The 21,055-nt window shown below is 38.2% G+C and overlaps 2 protein-coding genes across 7 annotated transcripts in view; one reads left to right on the top strand and one right to left on the bottom strand.

Annotated features, from left to right (window-relative positions):
- LOC122568784 (lachesin-like) overlaps window positions 1–15,010 on the top strand; it is a 473,901-nt gene extending 458,891 nt beyond the window's left edge. For 4 of the 6 annotated variants that reach the window (XM_043728945.1, XM_043728940.1, XM_043728942.1 and 1 more), the window contains exon 7: window positions 673–15,010. In XM_043728945.1, the coding sequence (XP_043584880.1) occupies window positions 673–764 (92 nt within the window). In that variant the 3' untranslated portion in view covers window positions 765–15,010. The remainder of the gene's footprint in view (window positions 1–672) is intronic. The other 2 variants (XM_043728941.1, XM_043728943.1) reach the window with 1 other exon arrangement.
- The window catches only part of LOC122568785 (myelin expression factor 2-like), an 89,795-nt gene that overhangs the window by 49,952 nt on the left and 18,788 nt on the right, over window positions 1–21,055 (bottom strand). The gene's annotated exons all lie outside the window — the stretch shown is intronic.

The raw sequence follows: 21,055 nt of genomic DNA on the forward strand, positions 1-21,055 counted from the left end.
ACGGTGCTCGTAAATGGCTTTTTACATCGGATCGTTAATAGGGATCCGACTCTTAAGCAGGACCTAAATTAATAAACGGCTTCGTTTTCTCGAATTTCTTTTACCAGACGGATTAATAGCGAGGGAACACGAAGGCGAGCTTCCCCGGATAATTAATTTAAAATTGATGAACGTCAAACGAAGAATAGGAAAGAGGCAGAGAAAGAGTTTCAAACAGAGAACAGGAGATGTGCTTTCGACACACGCGTTTAATTAATGAATTCATTGCTTTGGTTTAACGGAATTTCCGTGTAAAACACCAACACGATTGCAACTGATGTTTGCACACTTCAACGTATTTGTACGTGACGCACCATTGGAACGACTAAATGTATGGACTAAACGTACAGACGTGTGCGCGTATGTAGTGTAAATACATATGCATGAGGAAGTATCCGAATATAGGAACGTTAACACGATGGCTTCACGGCCTTAGTAACAAAGTCAGTTTGCCATCGTAATTAGCTGGACTAGATGGAATTAAAGTACACCCTGAAACTTCGTCGACTTTGACCGTATACGTCTTTATGTCGCGAACAGCAGATTCGAGCCAATATACTTTAACAACGTATTACTAGTTATATCGCGAGATGCGGTGCCTTCAGAAAATTTAAGTGTTGTCCTCTGTTTCAGGAGAGTATCCCGCGGCAATGCAGCACGGCGGTCAAGCCAAGCAACCGAGGCTCTACTCCCTTCTGCTCTGTCTGTGTCTGCTGCTTTACTAACCGTTTTATCCCGGAAACGCTACTCCCCTTCTTTCTTCGCGTGGACGAACGGTAAACGAAAGACTTCCGCCGTGAGATCCAACGATCAGGGGTCGATCGCTGCCCCATCGAGGAAAGTACGCGCGTTCGTGCAACGGGAAATCGCACGGTGCGGTGGTGCAGTGATCCAGCGAACACGTAACCACGACGCCGGTACGTCGATGAAATAGTGTATGCGAAGGTTTGCGTCGCGACGATAGTCAATACGCGACCTCGTCGACGCTGTTAAAAGTTTCAAAGTTCGAGACGAACTGTTGCGAGAATTACGTGACAGCCCTGTGAAAGCGCGAGAGTTGGCCCGAAACGAAACGTAACGTGGCGTCGCGGGTTTCATATGCGCGCGATCTGAAACGAACTACGACGTCGAGAGCGATGATGCGGCAACGTTTCGACGACGCAACCAAGTGACTGATCGTAATCGAGAACGAACACGCACTACGCTATGTAATAGCTCTTGACACGAGAATAACGTTGTCTTGGCAGCGGGTCGCGAAATGAAAAAGCTCGAAGCAGCCGTAAAACGGAGCAGCAAACTGAAACGGTGAAAGACAAAGAATCGGCGATCGAGAGAAAGACACAGAACGGAACAAGCATCGGGACGAAAGTGAATCGAAGTATCGAAGATCGTCTTTCCTTGCGTTTGAAAAGTGCGTAGATACGAAAAAGGGAAGATAGAAGGTAGACGAGTGAAAAAGAGAAAGTACAAAAAGAGAAAGCTATGTGGGTCATAGACCGACGGATTCGTTTTCGTACGTCGTCGGATCGAAAAGGGTGAATCGTTGTCACGCAACCGTAATTTTGATCGCGTCGAGGGTATCGCGATGCTGTACACTAATATCGATATCTGTTAGGCAGAAGGACGATCGAAAGATCGTTAAAGATCGAAATGGCTAAGATCGACGAGCTGATAGCTAAGTTCGATCCGCCTATAATCGCGTCCAAACTCGCGGCCTCCACGCTGAAATCGCTCAGCACCACTTAGTTCCGGAACTGAAGCCCTCGTCACGTCGACATTTATACGCGATACGCTTTCGATGGAAACAATGAGTTGCTGATCTCTCGTGCGACGAATGAAACTAAAAAAAAAAATAAAATTATAAAAAAAGAAAAAGAGGATCTCTCTCGATAAGAATTCTAGTCACGTAAGAATCAACTTCTCGAACTCTCACGTTTTTTCTAACGGATTCATCTACTCTACTTTTCATTCGTTTCATCAACACCACATTCTAATCAGTCGTTTCTCTTACGTGTCATCTATTTACGTCGTCTCTTTCTCGCTCGGTTGCTTTCAACGCCAACCGGTCACATGTAAGGCGGTCTAATTTACGAGACACGAGCATGATCGCGATCCACGTGTTACGTGGAACGGAAGTCGGTATACGATTAAGCGTAACGAATGAATTTCACAGGCTGACGCACGCTGGCGAAACTCGACTGCGACCGAGCAATTAATTTACCGTTATCACGACTCGATCATAATAAGTTTATTTACTTCGGCGACCGATACACACACACATACACCACCACGAGCAAATTTCCACCGTATGGCAAAACTGACGTTTCACGCAAATCGATTAATGCGGACGGTGTACTTACACACCACAAAATTAAACGCCTGTTAAAACGCCGAACCGAACGTGCCGTTGGCTTATTGCATGAAAAAATGCCCGCCAAGTTCCCAAAAAATAAATCAACAGTACGATGAATCGATGTATTGTTCGATGGTTATGAAAAATTTATTTTATGCTATTAATGGTGTCATTTTTATCTTCTTTTTGGTATCGTGATATTTATATAAATACACGCAGATGTAATTATTTTATCTCTCTGTAATATGGCATTAAATACTTTGAAATGTTATCTCGTTAACCCACTGCGCCGTCGATACGATGGATAAATATTTTAATAGCTAATCCTGGGAGAAGATGTTTTATTTGGTAAATTGATCAATCTGATCGAAACGTTGTAATTTATACCGTAATAATCTCACCAGAACGAAATTGAAGTATCATGCAGAATATCCAATATAATGCAGAATATTCATGCAATTTTAACGAGAGTATGAATTTTATTTTTCTCGCGAACCTGAAGCATAGATCAATATCGCGTCTTTTTTTTTTCATACCCAAGCCGAATGATGGTTTCCGAACAATTTATTTCAAAACTCAATTGCGACGTGCGTCTTTTCTCGTACGGTGATGTTCGAAACTGCGAACTCGCATTTTCATTGTTCCTGGTTTTAAAAAAATCGTCGACGGTTGTGTCGAGAAAGTCGATTCGAGGAATCGATGGCATAGAACGGAGGAAAAGAAAAAAGAAGAGGAGCGAACGGGGCCAAGGAGTAATAGACCGAATCAAAATGGAACGGATGGAACACTCGATAGAAGGTATAAGACGCGTTAAAAAAACTGCTATGAACGTATTTGTCTAATCGATTGGCAGAACGTGAACGGATAGGATGCACGCGGTCGAATTAACTTTCCTAATTTGCTCCCTTCACGAGCTGGCTATTCATCATCGCCGAGCAAAAGTTCAACTTGGAAATGGAATTTGGTATAATAGCATCCGTCATAATCCGTGTCACTCACGGGATAACAACGTTGTTCCTCGTAGCAAATAAAAATTTATTTAAATCCATTCAGCTAGAATTTAGCCCGAGAGAAAGTTAGGTCAAACGAACATTTATTCATGGATTGTTATAAAACTTTTAAGAGCATATAATTTTAGAGACAACAACGTTACCAAGAGCTTTTCAAATATTTATGTAACAAACGTTTTTAATCATTAATTCCAAGTTGCTGGTTTTTCGAATTTCATTCTACAAATGAAATTGTCTTCGAATGCTTTCCAATTACCAAAATAATCCTCTTTGGTTTCTCAAATGCGCGACGGGTTAATTAGAGCAAACGGTTGGTGGTCTTCTCTGTGTAAATGCGGGCACACATAAAAGATGATTTTATGCATTCTCGATTCGATTTGATCTTTAAAACTCCAGAACATTCATATTCGACGATGCGTTCAATCTTTCCACTGCCAACAACGATGAACGATATTCGAAAAAAAAAAAATACAATAAAAATAAATACGATATAACTATCGTGGTAATCGTGCATCGATATCAGTATTTCTCGAGAGATTGCATTACTCTATCCACATATCAATCATACGAGCGATACTAACGTCGCGAACGTTTCAGAAATAATATCGCGAATGTTTGAGAAATTGAATTTTTTTCCACGTCGATTCGATAATTTTAATCTTCCATCGTTCTTTGGACGAGAAAGTGCACACGCAGATTGAAATCTGACTGAATTGCAGAACAATCGTCAATTGCAAATATGTATACAACAATTACGTATGAAATCCGAGCCGATAATAAATCTCGAACGCTTTTATACTCGACACGATTTTATATATTGACCTTTTAGGTGGGATCTTTTCTCCCGCAATAATGGAAACGAACGATCAGCCGTCGATACGAAAGAAATGCAAAATAAATTGGAAATGCCGTTTCTTAAGTACGTCCGTAGCCAATCGTTTGTAACGCAATTGGAGAATAATAAATTCGATGCAAAATATCTTCTTAAGCGAATAAATTAAATTTAATGGCGGTTTAATAGGTGAAACAGGCTCGATAAAAACGATCGGTTCTTTCTGTCGTTGAAGCTCATACAAAGCAGGGAAACGTCAACTAATCGGTTTGATATCAAAGTTTATCCTACGGAAGCACAAATTATCCGTTCCTCTACAAATTCATAGTATATTTGTTATATTATAATTATTCTATTATACTACCAGTAGGTAAAACTGTGATAATTTACGTTTATTTGTAATACACAAAAGGATTCGTTGTTCCGTTGTTTATATAATTTCATAGATCCGTTAGCTGTTTCTAAGGAATTTCTATTTGTGAATCTAACAAATTATTCGATACGAGGAAATTAAACTAAAAATGGACTTACGCTGTTCTCGAGATTGTATGTTCTTGCTCTTCATATGCAATCAAATTATGGGAATAAGTAGAAAAACGAAGAGGAAAGAATGAGAAAAACTATGAATAACGAATGAACAGGAACCGTGGCGAATATTTTAATCCGAGGACCTGGCCAACGAAACGAAGGTCGAGTAATATCTACTGGTGAACAAACGTGATTAAAAAACTTTGCCTGGGTCATAATGCAGCGGGTTGATTACATGTAAGAACGTTTCCCTGCTGACTACGTGAATATAATCGCGTCTCCATAACGTCCACGATATCACGAGAATCTCGCGAGAAGTAATGATTGCTGGTTCGAGCTTGATTTTGGCTTGTTCTTCCGTTTCGTAGTGTGCTGTTGGAACGCGCGCGATTGCGGTAATTTTTTTTTCCTCCCTGAAAATCGGACGATTTCTCCACAAAACGGGGGGGAGAGGGAGGAACGGAAAAAGCGTCGAGGGAAAAGAGAACGTGAAACGGATGAAAAAAAAAGGTTGAAGGAAGGGAACGAGAGAGAGACAGACAGACAGACAGAGAAAGAAAGAAAGAGAAAGAGACGAAAAAAAAAGAAAGAACATAGGAAACAAGGGCAAAGACGGCGGTGGCGGCTGCAACAACGCCGGCATTCGCCGCTGCTCCGCCGCCATTTATCAAGCTAAACGCGAGGTGCACCGCATAATGTTCACGCCGAGGTTCTCCACCCTCGGCCCTTGAGTGGAGACGCCTGCATTGCATACTGTGCTCATGTATCGCCACAGAAATTCGTGTGCTCGCGCGTACATCTGCACACTAGTGTACACACGCAGGCATACCTTCCCAGAAACGCTCGAATTACGGACGATTAAACGCTGACCGATCGGAATCGCTACCTGACCGTTGCTCTCTGCTTTCACGATCTCTCATCCATTGTAGTACTAACATTAAAGGATTGAAGTCGATGACTCGATACATTTAACGTGAATAAACATTTCCGAATTATTTGTAAAATAGTTTTGCCTTCCTTCTTTCGAACGTGAGATTGAAAGTCGATGATTTATGGATGATTCTTTAAATCTTTCTTTTTCGTTTCGTACCAGTGGTAATATATTGTGACGAAATATTATTGTAATTGTAGCCTTAAGTTTGGTTTCAACATCGCTGATTATGTTTGATGATTCAATATTTATCGATCATTAATAGACTATCTGGTTCGACATCATCCGAAGATCCATAACTATTTAAGAAGTTATGTCTCCATGCGACTTTCTCTTAAGGAATTATTTTAAGGAAATAAAAATAAAAAACATATGAAAATAATTGACAAGGACAGTAGAAATTAAAATTTAATTTCCTTCGATACGAAAGTGCATTATACATCTGTATACCGATGGTACCTGATAGATTGATATCGTGGTATACTCTATTTCGAATTAATTTCGGAGCTAATTAACAACTAGTCATGGGTTAAGATTTGATTTATGAAATTACGAAATATTAAATGGTCATAAATCATTAATATTACTATAGCATTTTACTGGATGTAGTCGTACTTCAGTTTCGGATAAACTCGTTAGCTCTTGATACCTGTTAACCGCGTTTAGGAATAATTTATGACTATGGAAATTCATGTCCCTCGAAATTATATCTTTGTTACGATGGCTAAAAGGACGACGCGACGCGATAAAGTGCGCCGTGGTGCAATACAAAAGCTCATGGCGTTATAAAATATTACGTTACGATAAGGCGCTATTATTCTCGTTTCATCGCGTTAGATATAATGTTACATCACTGGCATAAATTAATGAATGGCTATCGTTTGTTATTTAGTAATATTTTATTCTAAGAAAGACGTCCTGGAAATAACTGACATTATTCTTCATTATCATTATCGTACGAACAATACGTTGAAGAGAAAATACAGAAAATTATCCATAAAATTTCACCACGTCGGAAAATTTTTCATTCCTATAATCTTCGTAAATTTCGTTCGTTGATAAAATTCTAATTGCAATAATTGTAGCCGAGTCTTGGTATCGCTGTATTTTGCGATAATTTAATAGCAAAAAGAAGCTTACTTCTCCTTCAATAGAAGAGAACGTACCAAAAGGAAAGGTGTAGATCAAATAGTGATGTTGAAATAAAATGACTGCGCGACATGCAACGGAAATTTATCGATATTTCCATCCGCGTTCCCCTTTTTACGAATATCACGAATAGTTTCCATGAATACGAAACGAAACAATATCTGCCGTGCAAGTCCAGCACCCTGTCCCTTCTTCCAGTGTCGGGAAAATCTGCTTTAATTGAGAACTAAATCTGTTTTACTCGAAGCTAAATGAAAATTTTCGCTCTCTGACGTTAAACTCCCTAACAAACATCGTTATTTAACTTGCTCGGAAAGTATAAATATATATATATATATATATATATACACATATCGTCGTGCAAAGAGACACGTATATATACATATATGCATGTAATGCATGTGTACAGAAAGAAAGAGCCGTTGCAAAAGCAGAATCAGAAGAAGCAGGCGACCATGAAAAGACGTCTCTGCCCAAAGGAGAGGATATATATCTCGGACTTCTTCATTTAACGACGCGATGGTCAGTTCTCGCAGTATTCGCCACGATTCACAAGCGTTGGAATAAAAATTCATAGGATTTTGCCGGTCTGAATTATGAATGCGAACGTTTTAATCATTGCCACGCCAGTGGCGAAGAAATGGTCGGGTCACAATTATATAAACTACCGTGTATCATACAAATGCATCTAAACTTTTGTGCCCGTGTAATTTCCAGGTTATACGGGAAACCAGCAACCGGTGTAGATTATATTGAAAGCGTTCGTGGCTTGGTATTGTTATTTCCATGGTCGTGCCGGTGACACTAAAAATAACGTTTATTTCTGCCGGCGATAAATACCGAAGGAAAAGCTCGGACGGGAAACCGGCGAAAGGAAAAAGGAAAATATACGAAAGGACAGTTGCTTGGATAAACAAAGATAATACCCGAGCCCGACCTTATTGATCGTTTCTCGTTAACGCGACACTAACCGTCTACTACTTATTTTCGTAAACGGTCGTAGAAGCTTCCACATCGTTCAGCGTGCAACGTGTGCGCACGATCAGCGAACGCGGAGAACCATTTCGCGAAAATAGAAACGAAAATACGGATCTGCACGGAGGAGAGAAATTTTGACAGTGATTCATGCCCGCGTGTAACCTATTTCTATTCGATTCGCTATCGAAATATTCTGCTTTTCTTTCCGATATTTTTTATTTCTCAATCCTTTTTTTCATACCGTCTACTTTTTCCTTTTTTTTCTTTTTTATTAAAAGAAGTTAAAGCGAAGGGTAAGCGACCCAGATTAAAAGTGAACTGGCAACGAAAAAGATTCGAAGATGTGTTTTACATCGTACAAAGGGAGCGTAGATAAAGTTGGGAAAAAGAGAACGTAGGAAAATGAGAAGACGTCTGTCCATAAAGAGAAGGATAGTACTCGTCTTGCTTTAACGACCATAGCTACATCACACTCGCCACGTCATTTATTCCCCGAGAAACGAAGATATCGCTAAAGAAATATGTACATATTTGTCTTTTGTCACGGCCTGAAAAATAATCACAAATAGCGTTGGCAAGCTGCGGGAACCATAGCCAGTTGACTATTACTCTGTCGTCGTGTACAACAGGGAATAACGAACGCGAGACAGATTTTAACGATCGTTTTTCTACGTTTGTGTCTTCCTGAAAATCAATTTCAATAGATTTATAGCAGAAAATTAAAAATGATTTATAATTAATCAAAACTCTTTAAACGTAACTTCGGTTAGTAATCCGATAAAAAATAACTAAATAGAATGCCAGCGGTTTTATAATTTTATATTTCATTGCCTTCGAACTAAGAAACATTTATCTAAGTAGTTTATTATTTATACTGTGTATATTCTTAAAATTGTTTTCTAACTGCTCGTAATGTTGAATTGCATTAAATTAGCTGCTTAAAGTGATTTCTTCTCATAGAAATTATTATGCGGAAAATAACAAATAATAAATGAAAAATATCTTAGAGAATATAATCCGAAATAGAATGTTACAATTCATAATAAATTATCAATGACAGCGTAACGGTAAACCACGATTGCAAAATATTTTTGATTATTACTTTTATTATAATAACCAAAAGCTAATTACAGGTTTAATCTTATTACGTGTATCTGACATAAAGAACGGTGTATCAGATGATGCGACGCATGAGATCGATAATGCATTAACTATACCCAGGGGGGTATGTGCAATTTCATTCCGCGTTAATTGACGATTAATTTCAAATTTGCAATTTGGAACTTATAACTCAAACTTCTATGCCACTATCGTGCATGTTAGAACGTGTGGAAAATCGATGAATTATTTTTGCTCAACAAAAGGATACATATCTCGTCATTCATCAAAACTCGTACAACTTTCAACCATGACTTTTAAAAAATATGCCAAGCAATGTTGATTTTTATAATAACAGTAAAATTAAGTATCTTTCAAAAGAATTGCTTCTATAATGCGATTCTTATACTTCATTTTTCTTAGGATCAAACAGACGAAAAAGAACTGATCATTAGAGATTAGTAAATTGGGAAAACGAATTCTGTTTATTTCTAAATTGCCTCCATATTATCCTTTATATGCATACAGCGATATGCAACATATTTTAGTTGAAAGAAAATTTATTTGAGACCCTAAACAAACTGAGAACCGATAATCAACATATTCGAAAATTTCAGGTAATGGAAGCGTACAGCAATTTAATCTTGATATTTTTGCTGTATACGTTTGCCTGAAATGTATGGCTATTTATGAACGAGCAAGATTTCAATTTACAACTTCCATAATCATAATAAAAAGACGTGAACGTGGTCTAGAAACGTAATTTGCATCGGTATGCATCACGTAATTCGCGATGAATTTTCTCTCGACGTTTATGAGTAACGTTGAAAGAAATGTTATTACGAGTTTGGAGTAAAAAGACATTGACAAGCTTTATTTCATTCACGAAAATCTAGGAAATATCTTCAAATTAGTTTCAATTTATATGATTTTTCGACAATTGAAAGATTATATTATTATTAATTTATTTAAGAGATTGTGTTATCCAACATGTTAATTATATACACAAACCTTTCTTACAACCTATCTCGGTTTTTATTTATATTCGTATCTTATATTTCCCTTAATGTAACTTTCTTAATAAATCAAAATAAGTTAAACCAATCAGACGTACGAAAGGAATCTTAACTCGATGAATAAGTAACTTACATTAAACGAAATACTGCAATTGTCAATATATATCGACAACTACATTGCATGAATACCAATGATGTGATCTTACAAACTTCGAATGTCTGACTATAAACGTCTGTAACCACTTATCGTTCGAGCATTCATCTACTGCAACTATTGATACTCCGATCACGCCAAATAATATATGACACCATAATTTCGAAAATTCTTTCATCTACGGCATGCATAATATCACGCAATAATATTCGCAAACTTTTAGACAAAAAAAAAAAGCAGGTAACAGAATCAGTCACGACTGAAAAGAGACAAATTATACCGGGTTCAGAAACACATTTATCATCGTAGCCAATCTAGAGCGAGGCGTGGATGTATTTTTCGTGTATACTATTTCGGTTTGCAATTCCAATAGGTAAATCACGGGGAGCGGTGTGCCAAATGTGTCGTTGCAAACTGGATTAGTATTCACCGCGACACGCGAGCGACCAAGAGAAATCTACATGCCGTTTTATAAGCTTGGCGTATCGTGCATCGAATGAGAAACAACCGGAAGATTCGTCAAACATCGCCGTACACCGGTATCGAAAGCAATTTGCCTATTTTATCGCGAATTTACAATGCGTTTGGTGCAACTCGTTTCGCTTGTGTTACCGTTGAAAATTCCATCGTATTCGTATTCGCACGCGATTCAAACGTCCAATCAGACTTTCACGCTATAACTGTGCTCTACGTTTTTACGGCATCGTTGTAAACATTTTCTACGAAACGTGTATTCAATAATAAACATTTAATTGATCGAGCATTCACGATAATGCGCGAAATTGTCTGAAGAAGGAAAGACGAGAACGCGTTTCCGGCATTGCGATCAGGTGTATGCAAGAACACGAAACAATTTATCATCGGCTGTGTCCCGGGGTTAAATTGACACCAAGTGATACATACTTGAATCGACGGTGTTATTTGCGTATGTGTGAAACGTAAAGGGTCAACGGCGGGCCGTATAACTCTCTTCCTAACTTCGCAAATCGTCGTGGAAATCGTACTCTGCTGTGCATTGGAGTGTTCTCGACCCTTTCGCGCAAGAATGAAAAGTATAGTAAAAATGAAGTTAAGATATGAAAAAAAAATGTATACACGAATTTTGATAAATTCATCTGAACGTTACTTCAAAGAGGAAAAAATATCGTAGTCGTTACTTATAAGAGAAACTTACTGATAAGAGAAATTTTGTATATGTTCGATTAATTAAAAAAAAAAAAAGGTTTTATCCGTGAAAGGGTTGAAAAGAGAGGAGACAATAGGATTGCCTTTTCATCACTTCAGCCGATTCGTATCGACGAGTTTCTAAACTAGTCTGATTAATCGACGATGATTAACGATCAGTGTACCTTCCTCGGATGTAAATATGTATGAAAATACCGTTTAGTTGTTTAGTTCGCTTAGACAATATCTAACGACGACGACATGCCGCATGACCGTTACACTACGATTCGTTTTGTATGATACGCTGTATATGTATATTTTGACCAACCGACGACAGTTATTATTGTAATCGTTAAACGAAAGGTAAAGGAAAAAGATAGAAAAGAAACTATAGGAGAATTTGGCGTGAACGTGGGAAAGAAAGCGAAGGAAGCGGACTGTAATCACCTATCAACGTCGAAAAAGATAAATGGTGCGTCGTCTCACGATATAATCATCATGTAACATAAGAGCTCTGGTAGTTTGACAAATCGAGTGTAAAAGAATTACGTCTACACATTATATCGATATGCGTAAAACTATACACCCGTAAACTAATTGTAACACAACATTACTGTCGTTGTAACGTTATCGCCTAGTCAGTGTAAAAAAATACAAAAGGGAGAGAAAAAAAGAAAAGCAAAAGACAAGAAAAAAGAAGGAAGGACAAAGTGAGAGAGACACTTAATTGGAACCGTATCGGGAGAACTGTGAATATATATTTACCCGTATACCGATCGTTACTTCTCGTGTGCACGCGCGTCTGTCAGTATGTGTGCGTGTGTGTGAGTATGTGTACGTCATTATGAGCGTTTTCCTCGGGAAAATATGAAAAAACAAAAGAAAGAAAGAGCGTGGAAGAAAGGAAAAGGGGGAGAACAAAACGCGTGTCTGTGATTGTGGCTTTTCTAAATCCTTCGCAAAAGCTGTATCATACAACAGGTAGTGACGGTCGACTGTTTCTAGCAGGCCGGTAAAGTCAAAAATATTCGAAAGTCGCGCTCATAACGGGGCACATCGTATGAATAAAACCGTAGTAGCACTCTCGCGGTGTTTCATTTGTCACGCTGACTACGAAGGGAAAATGTTCGTGGCTCTCTTAGGAGCCAGTTTGCCTTGCTTTCGTTTCTCGGTCATGTTTTCGCCGATCGTACATATATTATTTTTTCGCACCGATACTGCTGGATTTTCGAGTATTACGAAGGAAGTGGACGCAAAAAGATGAATTTTTGGTAATTATTTACATGGAGGCTGTAAAATTTGAACGATTCGAAAGATATCGAGATATTTTGTCAACCTCCTGAGAAATTTTACGTACATACATGGTCGTCACTCCAGTTTAGTTTCAGGCATATGTAGATTTAAATACGAAGATCGTTAAATATGGAAAGTAAAGAACTCGTTATAGCCTCTGTTCGAGTTCTACTTTTTTAACCGTGTCGATAAAAATGAAAATTTGTATAGATATCCGCAGTCTAATCATCATGTTTCGTATGAGATTAGCAACTGTTCTAATATTTATGCGCGAGAGTGCGTATGCAAAATTGTCGAGAACATTAATGTTGACTTTTAAGACCATAAATATCAGTGGAGCATAAATCGTTGCAAATAATTACTGAAAAAATGGCGAAATTCCTGCGGTCTTCAATGGGAAAAACCGTCAGTTGGGTTGTTAGTTCTACAAAAATTAAATTGGAGTATCGTCCACCGAGTCTCCGTTTGCCATTAAAATTCATACCCGTGCGGTGTTACGATTTATGATACAGCGATTGCTGTCGAGCTGCAGAAAACGTTTGCGTTTCTTTCTACGACAAACAAACGGCCGCATCGTGCGAGGGAAAGGAGGCAAAAGGACAACGTATGTTCGAGCGTGTGCGCTCCGAGCGAGAACGGGTGCGTGTAAATAGTCGTTAGAGCTGGCGTCGCACGTCAAAACGAACAGGAAGGGTGGAGGAGAGAGAGAGAGAGGAAGAGAGAGAGAGAGAGAAGATAAAAATGGCATAGAGAAATCTACGAACTGAATCCAAGTGGACTCGGACCGCGATCCACGGAAAAACTTCCGCAGATTTCGAAGAAATAATGGATCATCGCGCGATGAAAAGGAAATTAAGTCGTAAAGTTTCCACTCTCGAATCTGCGACGTTTCTCCCCGCGGCACGAATAGACTTCTAATTGTGAATATGTAAGTAAGTAGAGTGAGAGCGCCGGGTAAAAATGAAGTTTATTCGAGAAATTAAGAAGCTTGATTGGAAAGATTATAGAAGGTAAGAAGGCGTGGTGAGAGACGGGCTTAATTCGTTCAATGGAGCCGTTCGTTTCGTTAGAAAGAGAGAGGGGAAGGCGGCAGGGAAAGTGCAAAGGGATGAGAAACGAATGAAACGCGAGGAAATAGGAATAAAATACGAGTAAGCGAGGGAAAACGAGGAAAGGAGAGTCTGTATATTATTGCTCATCGACACGGTTTGTACAAGCGGAATTGGCCCTTCGAACATTTTCTAAAAGTTCCCTGTAATGTAGTCGCGTTCTCGCTAAAAATTATTTTCCATGATCGTTAAGTTTCCTTTAATCGAAAAGAACAATTCTTCGTGAAAAAATATCAATGAACCTATCGTTACTACTCGAGATTACGTCTATGCACGTGAGACTAATAAGCGCCATCGATCCATTCGAATATGACTGGAACAAAACGGTTCGTATTATTCTGTCCTCGATTAATGGACTGCGATATCAATATCAATCTGCCCGCATTTCATTCGTAATTATTCATCTCGCGTCGATGTTGGAACGCTCCCGACCGAATATCAGGAAAGCATTGATCACTGATACCTACTCGAAATATGGGTCCGTTTGCATTTTGTTGCTCGTTGTTTTACATCTGGCATGCCCTTTTGTATCGTTTATCACTCACTTCGCGTTGCGTATCATTAACCTGCGTTCACGGTATACCCCTTCGCATATAATATGTTCATCCTTTCCATCTTGTATCTGTGTTTGCTCCCTTTGGGCCTCGAAATGATTTCGATTAGCAAAGCAGGGATTTGCGGAGCAACACGCTTGTTATCCGGAGAACATCGAAACACGTATTACCCCTGAAACGTGTATTCCAGTTCGCTGTCAGTACTGTGACAACACTGACAGGCCAATCCTCTACCGTATATACCTTGAATAGCCAATAAATCGAATAAAAAGCGACCGCATTGTATGAATTTCGTCCGGCTGCCAGTTCATACCACGTGAGCCGCATTCGAGTGTAAGAATCGAACAAAAAAGAGAAAAAAAGAGAGCGAACGAGCGTGTGTACGTGTGCGTGCGAGCGTGTAAATATTGTCGAATTACTTCAATTAATCGAGACTCGATCGACACGAGCGTTCACTTTAAATGTAACGAAGGAAAAACGATGTAAGCTAGAATATAACGTCGCACATCGACGCGAATCGAAAAGAAGACTCGATTCACTTGTACATCCACTTTAGGTTTTTAAGTTAACACCAATCGACTGCCAATCTAGGGCACGGCGATCAACATGGAACAAAATGAACAAAAAATGAAAAAAACGAAACGACTTTCACATCTGTTTTACATCTAACGACAAAACTTCTTTTGCGTTCTCAGACACGCCGTACCACTTATAGATAGGCTAAAAATATACTTATTAAGTGTTTCGTCTAGCCTACGATGTATATTGTATCTATAATCAGAAATAAATTATCGATCGTAAAGTTCCATGGCTTTCTCAATGTTCCCAAGGATTAATATTTGCTTGCGATAGCGCGTGCCCTGCGATATTGAAATTTTCAGCGATTCCTTCGCCGAACTACGAAAGGATATGTTATTATTCGCGGAACGAAATAAAAGCGTAAGATGAGATCTACGAGCCATTGTTCTACGAGGAAAAAAATGACAGCTTTATGGACAAACGATAATGGTAAGTATACGTGTAAATGTAACGATAGAAAGTAAAGAGTACGTCAACTCGGTTTGAATAAAATATTGAAATTATTCCAAAGAAATATTCGACCATTATGCGGAATATCTGTTTAGTGATAAAAAAAATCTACTTAGTAATTCTTTATTTGTGTCCTTCTTTAAATTTATACATGTATCGGACAGTGCAACTATATAGAATTTTGTGAATATTTATAGCGAGACAGTTTCGAATGTTAGACTTGAGACGAAGGCGTGGAAGAATGATGTATGGTTCAAGATGAACGTGATCGAATGCATCGAGGAGATGTCTGTACTCTATATACCTTGTGCAGATTAAATGAAAAGTCGCAAAATGAGAAAAGAGAACATGAACAGATTTAAGTATATATAATAAAAATTGCGTAAGTGCAGTAGCAGATGAATGTGATTGAGAGTGAAAGTTCTTTTTCTTTTTTTTGCTGAAAAATGTTGTCGTGTTATCGTATCGAATTAGATATCTCAGCTAAAATTATTTAATGCCTATACTGCTCTATATATATCTTTTTTATTTCACCAAAGACATCACCTTCTCATCACATGGAAGACAGGTATCCTGTAAGATCCCTACAATTGATTTTATGTTTCATATATCTGAAAATTTCCATTGGGATAAAAAATGTTCATATTGTTTGAAGGTCAAAATATAAATTGTGCACGCTGTGAACGCAAGACTGCTCTAAAGTACCAAAAAATAAAAGCCATATCTCATATGTCGTTCCAATGTCTTGACCATCTACGTTTCTAAAGTCAATGAATCACTAGAAACGTCTTAAATCGAGTCACGGAACAATTAATTTTTCGTACGCACGATGCACATAAATTACGAAGAATCGAGCCACCGAAGGCCACGGTCCAATTAAAGTTGACAGAGCTACAAAGGTTGATAGGTGGGCAAACGGTCAGAGCCCTCTTGGATCGAGTCGGCTGAAAGATAAACGTTAAACACGCGACATACGAATTTGCATGGACGATGCATTATCTACACGTGTAATGTGACGTTCCCACCCCTCGATTACTAAAGCCAAGCCTGCTTGCAATTAGACCACTTGCGGTTTAGTCGCAGCTGATTTTCACGATTGTCTCTTCTTCCCCACCAAGCCTTGCTAAATCTTTTAATTTCTCTTCGACTATTTATCGTTCGTTAATATAATTGCAAGGTGACAAAAAGTACATTAGAAAAGAGTTCAAGCAATTCTTGAATTGCAACACGTATTCATCTTGCTAAATAATATAATTTTATTAGATAAAATACTGAAACTTCTAGCCCAGAAAATGGTTCAGTAATTTACTTTTACAGTTAATTTTTACAGATACTTCAAAAGAGTTGAATTCTTAGATGTGTAATTCTCCTAACAAATCGATGATATAAATAAACAAATGTATTCAAATTTCTAATTTTTAATCTCTAATTTAAGATTAGTTTAGTAATTTCCTAATACTCGAAGAAACACGTGCCCGTACAAAATTGTACGAGACATTACGAACCCAATTATATTTCAATTACATAAAACTTTTATCCCTCAGGCTTGCATATTGTATCGCTTAAAAAATTCCATAATATAACAGGTGTTTCGACAAGTAAACTTTCAAAGAGAAAAAAAAAACATTTGTTCAGTTTGCTACGTTCGCGGAACGAAAAGGGTACAGAGAAAAGTAGAAAAGTCTTGGAAGACAATGAGAGAGCGACCAGTCGTCTTTGAGCCTCGAGCAAAAGAGAGCTACTTCACAGTACTAAAACTCCTCCGGAGAATTCCCGTTGAAAATTCACCTTCATCACCTTGTCCATCTTGTCTTCAAATTTCCTATTACAGTTGATACAGAAATAAAGCTAAAAATACTAATGTTTTCGATCATGATCTACGATAGATCAGTATGTTCGATGCTTTATCACCTTAGCAACGAGCAACGCGAGTGATACATGGAAATTTTCACTCGTAGGAAGACCACGAACACCTATGTTAAACGTATAATAATGGTTAAAATTTTCCCTATTAAATAAACGATGGTTTAAATACCATTCTGTAATTTCTTCGAAATTGTACTCTTACTATAAATATTTCGCAGTTATTACGTACATTTTCAGATTTGTCCGAACTTGATCAATACATTCATGGCAGTCGGGTTTCGTTATAGTTCCAATGAAATTTCAAAATGCTTTATACAAGACGTATATGTAATATATTCATAAGAGGTCTCCACAAGTCTTCGAATACTTTCGTATAAATAGCGAAAAAAACGAAGAGACCAACACCTCGAACGAATTATTACCATCGAAGATTTTCACCGATGTACCGACAAATCCCGGAAAATCTTTCTTAGCCGTGAAAGAAAAGGGATCTCCTTCGTTCGCGTATAAATAAAGCGGAACGCTACGACGATGAAATTCCATGTGCAAGTTTAAAGACTCCGGGATATATATCGACACGCGGCAGCGGTGCGGCGTAACGAGCTGCACGAAATGCAGGAATTTTTCATAAGAATTCGTCAAGGGTAGGCGCAGAACGTGTCGGTTGAAAACCACGAGGCCACGGTTCACTCGTGGCATCGTTTGAAAAGGGGTGGCGAAAAAAGATTTCGAGATGCGCCCGTGCAGAACCTGTACGGTTGTTATTCAGGTATCGGTAGACGAACAGATAAGGGGTGAGCCTGGCGCAGCGCGCGCTTTCTGTGGTATTGATTACAGCCTCCTATCCAGGTGCACAAGCAGGGTCAAATCTGCCCCTCTCTCCGTCCCCACATCTACTCCTTCCACCCTTTTCCATCTCCTCTTTCCCACCCCAACCAACGAGTCTCTCTTTCCTCGCTCCGCTTCTACCCTCTATCTCATTTCTGCACTCTTTTTTCTCTTTTCCACCCCTTTGCTCCGTTTCGCTTCTCGTTCACCCCAACCCCGCCTCTCCGTCACTCCCTGCTGGCATATTTCTTTCTCTGCACATCGGTTCACCTGTGAGCAAAGCTGCTGAATAACAAGGAACAGTCATATTAACATATCGTTCTATTGTTAACGTATCGTTCTATATCGTAAATACTTGTAACCGTACAATTGGAAGAATTGTTTGGTTGCTGTTTGAGAGGATGTTGTCCTACTTCTTTGGAGAACATCTTTGGTGGAAAGAAGCGACGTACTTTAATAATCGGACCATTGGATCTACTTTAAGAGCAGGCTACACATCTCTCGTTACGAATACTCGAAAAACGAGTCGACAAAATGAGAAACGAACCGAGATTTAAGTTCAACGAAGCTGTCGTTCTACATCGTCGAAAGTAATGATTCGATTTCGAAGTAAGAATACAAGCAGTAAGATCCTAAGTGCATCGTGATATTTTTCTAAATACGTTCTCGTGGTTGGGGAGACGACTCGTCTGCTGAACGAAGATATATCTTCGTATCTGGCTCATCAGGTGACTCATTTTCGAGGCTCTTAGTCGGGTGAACAGACAAGGTCGAGTCAATCGATTCATCCTCGTTCCATTTGCGAATTCACTTGAAACCCTATGGAATCGATCAACGCCTGCAACTTAACACGTCAGACTCGCATAATTGAAACCACTAGAAAATTATATTTTCTCTCTTTAATCGATTAACGTAAAGAAAAAATATTTCAAATGAATTTTATGAAGCATATTAGCCGTTTTATTATGTAGATTTATTCAGGACATAATGTGCTAGTATCGTTGGTAAAAAGCAATGAAACAATTGTAATCCCAATTTGTTTTAAATACAATAACATTTTAACAATAAGAAAGGAATATTCAAGACGATGAAAATTATTTAAATATACAAACTATGTCTTCCTTACTTCAAAAATGCTATCCACCGTCTCTAAACATTCAAGAAAACTGAAGTTTTCTTTTTCTTTTATTTTTTCCCATCTTTATTTTTCTTCCCTTCTCCGTATAATACATATTCATTTAAACGATAAAAAACACGGAGAAGCAAATATTTCAACGTATCTTGGAAAACGAGAATATTTTGAATAGGACATTTTATCTGGCAGCGATATAGGCTTAAGAAACGGTAGTGAAAGAAATAATTGTAAAAAATAAACGTAATCTCGTTTCTCGAAGATGAAAAGACATTCTATACTATAAATTTAGAAAATACGTAAGCTATAGCTTCAAGAAAAGAAATAGATATAAATATTCCCAAGGAACGAAAAGATGTACTCGATAAGACTGTATGTAGTGCAATATAATTATTTACGCTAGCTGTGCGTTATTTAAACTATTCTGTCTTTGAAATAGGTCGTTTATGCTACACAGCAAAATCAATAGGATGTAGAAATATTTGCAGCAACTGCATTGTATACGCGTATATCTATCGAGTATTAATTAACGACTAGCGAAAGACCTATTTCACAGCGAACAATTCGCTTAATTCGTCTACGTGTACATAACGCAATAACGAGACGTAATATTACAAACGGTGCGTACGTATTATAAACATAGAGATAATCAACAATAACATTGTACTGCGGAACACGCCCGATATTGATGGCCGCATTACAGTTTCCGCATAGCCACAAATCCTGCAGTTTAACAGTCCACGCCTTTGTGTCGTGAAATTCGTGCCGTTCCTTCATAGAACATCAACATTAATACTACGTGGCATAATCTCTTTGTTTTTTTTTTTTTTTTTTTTTTTTATCGTTAAACGACTCGACGCCGTCGTTGCTCGCATTGCAATTATTATCTCAAGTGATACAAATCAATTTAAGCAAAGGCAGGCACGATTTAGAACACGACCAACGTATAATTCATGGCTCGGTAGGCAATTCAACGCGGTTAAGGGGACGTTTTAAAAGCACAAAAAATGTCGAACAAATCGCAAAACAATCGATAAGATCGTTTTCAGAGAAAAGCCCCTTGGGTTCTATTTTTTACATTAAGGAAATCCCTGTTGGGTATAAGGCACAGTTAAGATGCGCTCGTGTAACGAAACGCGATCCATTTTTGTACATCGCCGATGATATATGCAGAATATTGTGGAAAACAAGATTGGAATTTTTATCGCGCAATTTCGTGTAATGGTAAAGGTATATTAATGAATGTCAAAAACAAGAATGAAATGTAGAGAAAACGTGGAACGTATTGAATTAATGTAAAAGAAATCCGCCTATCGCGTGTAATATACGATGTATGTACAGCGGCTCACAAAAGTATTTAAATATTTCCCATAGCAACATTTTATGGATATATCGTGTATTTTATGCAAAACGCTTTGAAATTTCATTAGCATCATAATGAGACCTCGGACCTTATGATTATTCGTAAGGTTTGGAACAAGCTTCGAATATACATAAAATGTAGATGAAAGTTACAAGTCATTTATCGCAAACATACACTTTGTAGTAGAGATAAAAGTACATAAGCGATCAATTATCTATTTATATTAACGAGACTCGATAGATTTCGCGAGATTATCCGCAGCACTACGCCATGCATATATTTAGGAGAATTATTCGCGTGGCATACTGATTTTTTTACCAAGTATATGTTTGCAATCAATGTTTTCTATACATTTTCGAGTTGGTTGAAACTTTGTCAATCTACGGATTATAATCGTATCTCATCGTTGTATTAATAAAATTTCAAAAGTACTATACAACACGCACAATACATTCATAAAAGTTCCTTATAAGAAACCTCCAAGTACTTTCATGATTTCATATTGAAGGTCACCGCTTTTAAGAAAACTCTACATCTGGTCTTTTTAGCTTTCTAAAGCACCGAAGCCATCGACGGCGTATAAACAAAAGACTGCGACGAAGGCAGACCATAAACAGTCGACAGGCGAC

The sequence above is a fragment of the Bombus pyrosoma genome, linkage group LG6, assembly GCF_014825855.1.
Source record: "Bombus pyrosoma isolate SC7728 linkage group LG6, ASM1482585v1, whole genome shotgun sequence".
Taxonomy (NCBI): Eukaryota; Metazoa; Arthropoda; class Insecta; order Hymenoptera; family Apidae; genus Bombus; species Bombus pyrosoma.